This window comes from Pleurodeles waltl, chromosome 11 (genome assembly GCF_031143425.1).
Source record: "Pleurodeles waltl isolate 20211129_DDA chromosome 11, aPleWal1.hap1.20221129, whole genome shotgun sequence".
In the NCBI taxonomy this organism is placed as follows: domain Eukaryota; kingdom Metazoa; phylum Chordata; class Amphibia; order Caudata; family Salamandridae; genus Pleurodeles; species Pleurodeles waltl.
Window position 1 is genome coordinate 824,641,304 of NC_090450.1, and position 7,124 is coordinate 824,648,427.

Genomic DNA, 7,124 nt, shown 5'->3' on the forward strand with positions numbered 1-7,124 from the left:
AGAGGACAAGTTTTTAAAAAAAGAGCACATTTCACCTATGTCGCAAAATAGCTTTTTCCAATACAACCAAGCATACATGACGCAATTTGATCATAAAACCGAAAAAAACAACCACTTAATAAATGAAGAGCATACAAAGTGGACATACAAAACTGGACGATACTCAATCTACACATGTATGCAAACCACCAATGTTTTGCCTCTTATGCATTTTGAATTGAAACGTTCTTCAGAAAACTAGAGCCACTTAAATGTGATAATCAGTGAATGACCCAAGTCTATCACATTGTGAGAAGCTATTTAATCTCCTGGAGCAGATGTGTAAGAGGGCATCAATGTTCTGACCGACTGAATGCAGGATTTGTTTTCCTGAAGACTTAGGAACAAAATCAGTATGGGTTGTAAGTTACAACCTGTTTAAAATATTTCCATCTCTGGGCACAGTGCTACGGAATATATGTTGAGATAATCATTTTATAAAATAATACAACTCAATGCATGCCTATAGCAAGTTCATGTAAGCCCTATTTGCTTACAAATGATCTCCAAGAATGGAATAATAAAAGTAAAGTAGGTTTTCCCTAAAAGGGAAACTGTAATCGGAGGATAGGACCTCAAATCTTGTTAGCAGAACTGAATCATAAAATACATCACACAGTTATCAACACTTAATGGATCTGTCGTCATAAAGAAGGCCCCCAATAGCTGAAGTGAAAAATATTATTTATGTTTTTTCAAATCCCTATGGGATAGGATCAACATTAGGGCATGGACGGGACTGCATTAAGCTGTGTACATTTCGAATAAAATGTATTGAGGCATGTACATGATTGATAGCCTGGAATACCGATAACAGGATCCCTCAATGAATAACTTGTAAAAATATTAAAAATACACATTTTTAATCATAGAAAGATAGTGTTCACATAATAGCAGAGACCTGAACAACCTCATCAGCCACATAATCTAAAGCAAGCTGAAATCACAGCAAGTTTGAGAGGATTTTATAACACGAAATTACAAAAGCAACGAGAAGCTACTACAAACGTAGTCACTAGATTTTGCAAGTTTGCAAAACGCAGCTGGGTCCAGCCAAATAATCTTAAATTACGTTTTTTTTTTTTTAAATTGATCAACCAAGGGCATACTAGCTCTAACACACAAAATACTATGCCTGACTTACCAAGGTGCGGAGGGTACCTTCATCCATACTTAAGTACCGTTCCTCAGACATGATGCCCCCGTGGGAATCTGCCAAGTCAGGCTTCAGAACAACAGAAGGGAAAACGTTTGGGTCCTATGCAAGGAGAGAGCGAGAATAAATCGTTTTTAAAATGCATTACAACTGACATTTTTCTAATCAACTGCTACCACAAAGGAACACTAAACTAGCATAATATATGTGAACAGTTCTTCCATTCTTAAAATCCATGTATTTTTTTTTATTTACCTCATTACAAGTGAAAAACAATACCACTGAAACGAGCAACGATGAGAGAGACAAGATACTAAGATAGTACGGTGCATTCATTTTGAAAATGTTCTCTGAAAATATGTATATATGAGCTTAGCCAAAGCATCAGAGAGCAAGAAACTTTAAAAGAGTTAATTAACACTGAAGGGGCTGAAGCCTCACCGTTTCAGAATCTGTAGCTAAAGCCACTGTTTTATATGGGCCGGTACTGTCCGGTACTGCGTACCGACACTTTTTTATTTTGAGATGGAGAGTACAGGCACATCTCGAGAAAAACGTAATACTTTAAATTGGAGAGCACCGAAACTCCTCGGAAACAAGCAGGTACTCTGGCACAGAGTAGTTTAATTTTTCCATTTTAAGCACTGGAAAGCCACTTGTAAGACAGTCAAACCAAGTAATGCAACTATACTGGGAGGGATAAGGGAGTAACAAGTCAGGGGCCAACATGACACGCAAGTTTTTTGTTTTTCTTTTAAGTCAGTGTGACTGTTCAGCATTTTCTCAATAGGCTAACAACACCGGATAGGATGCCACAGCTAAGGAAGTGATGATATGGCAGAGCCAGAGATTATCCCCAGGCTCTTCACCTGGACATTATACTCGCGTGGGGGGCGTAGGGAAATGAGAGGAATGCAATTTTGCAAATGGCAGACCGCCAGCTCCTTTGCCTTTCATCCAAACATTAAGAGCACCGATTTCCCAACATCAAGCTTGAAGTTACCGTGGACACCGATTACTGAACACCCAGCCACCTTCCTGGGAAAGTGGCAGTACGAGTAACCTCGTCTTTTTCAGAGTTGCACTGTCATAAACATTTTTTGTCATTGCACGGACCATTTGTTTAGCACAAACTGAATTATCTATCGGGCCTGAAAGTGATGTGATTATCCCACTTTATTGTACTCATAAAATTACACTGGAAGGTGGACGGGCATCGCTGGCCTCGTCGGGATTCCCAGCTGTGGCCTGCAGGTTACATACAGCGCTCTGCAGTGCAGTGTTATCTTACACGTTAATAGCGCAGAGATAACAAACTGTGTGAAAGTGTTCAGTCTCTTTGTAAAGCAGGATTTCCTATTTGTTCGGTAGGAACTAGCTGCCATGTTACCAACACGTCCCCTATTCAAATCTCACCAGAGTAACAGGCATTTTACAGACGGTTCTGGTCATGCTTTGTATGACACCCAAAACTGATTATAGGGGCCACTAGAATTATGCAGAATCAAACTATGCACTACGGATGTACGAATTATGTGGGACTTGAAAATCTATTATGGGGGTAACGTACATTTTATAAAGCAAGTCTTACTATTCTATTTAAATCTACCTATTGTGACGGGTTTGTCTGCTAAAAATGACCCAAATGCTTTAGAAAAAGACCTATAAACACTCGACAGACTGTAGGCCATAGAACTACCGAATGACAACAAGAATAACAACAAAGAGAATACGTTCATCGTCGACATGCGATGTGCAGGCTTGTTCCAATAAAATATGCGACCTTTTGCACGGATCATGCAGGGTATGGTTTAGAACATGACATCTGGCTGTTCATATGTAAATAGTGAGATTAGATTGATCCACAACAAATGGGTGGATCTCTCTAATTAAGCAAGCCGATCAGTTCAAGTGACAGTCGAGTATTCCAATGGCCCCCAAAACAACCAGCGCAAGGAAATACAAGCAATCTACATGTGGCCCTTTTATACTATTCCCCACTGCCTCAGACACTAAACAGGATCTCTTCCATATACTAGCACGTGGCATTCTATGAACCTCTTGCTATGTCGCAATCTCTTTAAAATCCCTTCTGCAGTTTATTTTGGATATATTGCAGGCATACACACACTTTGGATTATTCTGCATACTTCATCAAACTCAGCAGGACAGAAGCACTCATTGGAAATTCTACTGGGAACTGGTCTCACACGCTATTTTAAAAAATTTCTTATGCACTTTTGATGGTTGCTCGCCTGCAGCACTCCGACTTTGCAGAACAGACCTGGAAGTACCATTCCACATTCAACCAGCAATGGTAATCTTTGACCCTTCAAAACCTCCATCCAGCTAACCCAAAACACTTTAGATGAAAGGTACAGGAGACCATCCTATCCTGTGGAAGTTTCACAGTCCCTTACACAGACAAGGCTGTCTCATTTCAACAGAGGCAGGATTACACTCCCTTTTCAAAACCGCTGTATATACCCCAAGGCTGTCATACTCTACCATCAGAGGTAGTGCCACAATCCTTTTGGCACTATGGGTCGGTGCATCCATGCCAGCCCTGTCAGAATTTATCATACTGTTGCACATAACAGTAAGCCCTTCAAATCCACCGACATCTAAAGTTATCCCACACCTCCAGAGACAGTTTCACGGACACTGACTTCTACCCCCAAGTATGTGCCTTTCAACACCTGACGCTAACTAAACCCTGCTACCTAGAGTAGAGGCTTTTTTTAAACATTAAATGCTGTGATACCAACTTGCTCTATTCCCTCCTATTACCACTCAATCTCTTACACTCCCGTCAGTTTACACTCTACCTCCACACTCACCACAGCTAGGCTGTCTACTACACTAACCAGTCTCCCCAGGATCGACCAAACTACCCTTAGTCTCTCCTCCAAACTCCCTTCATCCGGTCCCTAAAATGCCTTTGTGTCTCACTCCTTTCAATCAGTCCCTCACACTAGACACCTGTCTGCCACCCACTTCTCTCAGTCTGCCTTCCCCACACCCTACACTCTGCCTCCACGCTTTTCTCAAATTTGGTTGTCTCTGATAGCCCCTTACCTGAGAAGGTCTCACACAATCCACAGTCGCCCCATCACTAGCCCGTCTCACACTAAACTCCTCTCACTTTGGTTCGCCTCAGTATCCCTCACATTCACTTCCTTTCAGTCTGCCTCGTACCTTTCCAACCTCCGTCTGTTTCCATCATTCCTCTCCTCTGAAATTATTTGAGACTCGGGCATCCACACCAACGTTAGGCCCCGCACTCAAAGTCCTTCCGACCATCTCTCATTCTCATCTCCTTTAAGGCTGTCTGCCACCCACTACCCTTCTTTCAGTCTGTGTCCTACACTCTACACTGCAGAGGCTGTCTCGCAAGGTCCCATTTCCGAGGCCGTCTCATACTTAAATTCCTTTCCTTGAAGCTGTCTCTTTCACACTTCACTCCTTCCACTTTGTCTACCTAGCTCTTCTCATAACACCCCGCGCATTCTCCTCCCCTCAAGTTGTCTCGCGCCGTCACCGCCCCTTAGTCTGTTTCCACTCTCTCCACCGCCGAGGCTGTCTCTTATACTCCCATACTTGTCTCACTTACTCCGCTCCGTTCTGTTTGCTTATCAGGCTCCCCTCGACATGCTTCTCAATTTCTCCTCTCCAAAGCCTGTCTCACACAGTGCCCGCTCGTGGTCTACCACACTGTCCTCTCCTGAGATTACCGCACAAACCATAATCCGCACCAATACAGATTCTCTGTTTCTAGCACTCAGATCCACCCCTCACAAAAAAAAATCACTCTTTCAAAATCTTTTTCTAAGGCTGTCTCTCAAGTACCCCACTTGCCCGTCTGCCTCGGAGGCAGTTGGTCCTCGCGCTACTGCTTTCCTACAACTAGGCTCGCGCAGTCTCCCATATCTCTTGCTGCTAATGCACTGCCTTACCCGTCTCGGGCACCTTGATCCAAGCAAACGTTTTGCGCCAGCTGAGCTCGTGCCGTCCCAGTTCTGAACTAAATGAAAAGATTGCACAGTCTGGATTAGAGTTACAAACTCCGCACACATCCGGCACCTAGAATTACCAGCCCACCGCATACCACTGAGCCAATAGCAACGCGCTTCCTTCATCTGTTTTCGCCCATTTCTTCCAGCCTCCTAGCTCGATAGGTTGGATTAAATTTCCCAAGCCCGCCTTTTGACTGAAGCACCTCCTTCGGCGCGACGCTTGCCGGAAGATATAGTCTTTTGCTTGTGTCTGATCAGAGACTTTCAGTAGTGGCATGTCCCCTATGACACTTCCACGTCTGGCAGGGCGGATGCGGGGAGCTGCTCAGACAGGATACCTGTCTTCTTTCCAATCCGATCCCGAAACGCAGGAACAGCACCAGAGGTGGAAACACCCTAGTTGATAACAAAAGAGGCGTAGGACTGGGAGAACATTGCCAACCCCTAGCATGCATGCAGTGGTTCCCAACCTTTTGATTCCTGAGGACCCCCACTGAATAGCTACTGGATAACGGGACCACCAAGCAATTTATACAATTTAAATTTCAACCATTAAAACAGTAATTCACAAAAAAGTACACACCAAACAAATACCCGAATTACTAAAGATATAATTATTTTATATTTAAAAAATATGCAAAAATCGATAACATTTTAATGGGAAGGTTGGCGCCACATCTTGGCCACTAACTTTTCAATGTTTGCTTTTATTTAGGAAAGCTGACTCTTCAGGCCAGATTCTACATTTCCCAAGCAATTTCTGTTTTTATTTTTTAGGTACATAAGATCTGAGAAAGCTTTTTCACATAAATATGTGGTGAGGAAAGGAAATAAAATCATAAGGGCCTCATATCTCCACAGCCTCTGTCACATGCAATTCATTTGTTTTATAGCACCTCACATACTAGTGTAGGGTGTCGGAGCACTTTACTGGGGACTAAAAGGTGTAGGATTCATATGTGATCAACACTGGTAGGCATTTGTGCTTGGCCTGGAGAAGCACAAACTCTAGATTCAGAATATAACACATTGGTTTGCATTGCTTTTAATAATAAGAATGTATTTCTACACAAGCAAACCATTTTTAGCAGCATAAGGTTAATGAAAGACTGGGAAAAACAGACTTTCTAATTTGTGCCATGCAGTTTGGATGCAACTCTTTGATGACAGTTCATAAGATGACGGTTGTAACTTATAAACTGCACAGTAACATAAGAATCTCTGTGACAAAAGTAGTAACCCACTGTGCTATGCACATAAAATACTTTTCTTTGCATGATACACGTTCTTTGCAGCAGGCATATTACCCACCTGAGTTACCTTAGATGAGTCAAAACTGCCACTAGACAAAACTCTCTCTCCAGCAGGAACATTAATCACCAGAGTTATCTTGACGTTTTTATTTTTGCCCAAAAGCTTACAGTAGTACAGGGAACTTTGCAGTGCTTTTAAAACTGCTTCACAAATGAAGTCTCAAATATAAAAGCACACACGTATTTCTGTCCAGAAGCCCAGGCCTGCGGACCCCTTAGGAATGTGTCACGGACCCCTGGGGGTCCACGGGCCACAGGTTGGGAACCACTGATCTAGGGCAATAGTGCAATGAAATTGCTTTGTGAATCCTTAAAACGGACCCTTGCTTTCCCACGATATTGCACGTGGCAAGATTAGAGGCGCCCTTCGTCAATTTAAGCCACACATAGTGGCTTTACACTAAGCTGTATAAATGAGTGCTGGTCCCGTTATTGGCTTGGGTTGTCCAAATTATGCGCCCTGTGCTTTCAAATAAATGAAGTTATTGGTACAATTAAAAGGCTGTCCATCTAAACAGTGCTTACTCGAGAATCAAATGTGTGTACCAACGGTTGGAAAAGATAAAAGAGAGACTTACAAAACAAAATAATAGGACTTTT

General features: G+C 42.6%; 1 protein-coding gene across 4 annotated transcripts in view; it reads right to left on the minus strand.

The window, feature by feature from the left end:
• SMTN (smoothelin) overlaps positions 1–5,389 on the minus strand; it is a 777,537-nt gene extending 772,148 nt beyond the window's left edge. For 3 of the 4 annotated variants that reach the window (XM_069214661.1, XM_069214658.1, XM_069214659.1), the window contains exons 1-2: positions 5,152–5,287; positions 1,184–1,297 (exon numbers count right to left, since the gene is read on the minus strand). In XM_069214661.1, coding sequence (XP_069070762.1) covers positions 1,184–1,297; positions 5,152–5,271 — 234 coding nt within the window. In that variant the 5' untranslated portion in view covers positions 5,272–5,287. The other variant, XM_069214660.1, reaches the window with a different exon arrangement.
• Positions 5,390–7,124: the final 1,735 nt, after the last annotated feature.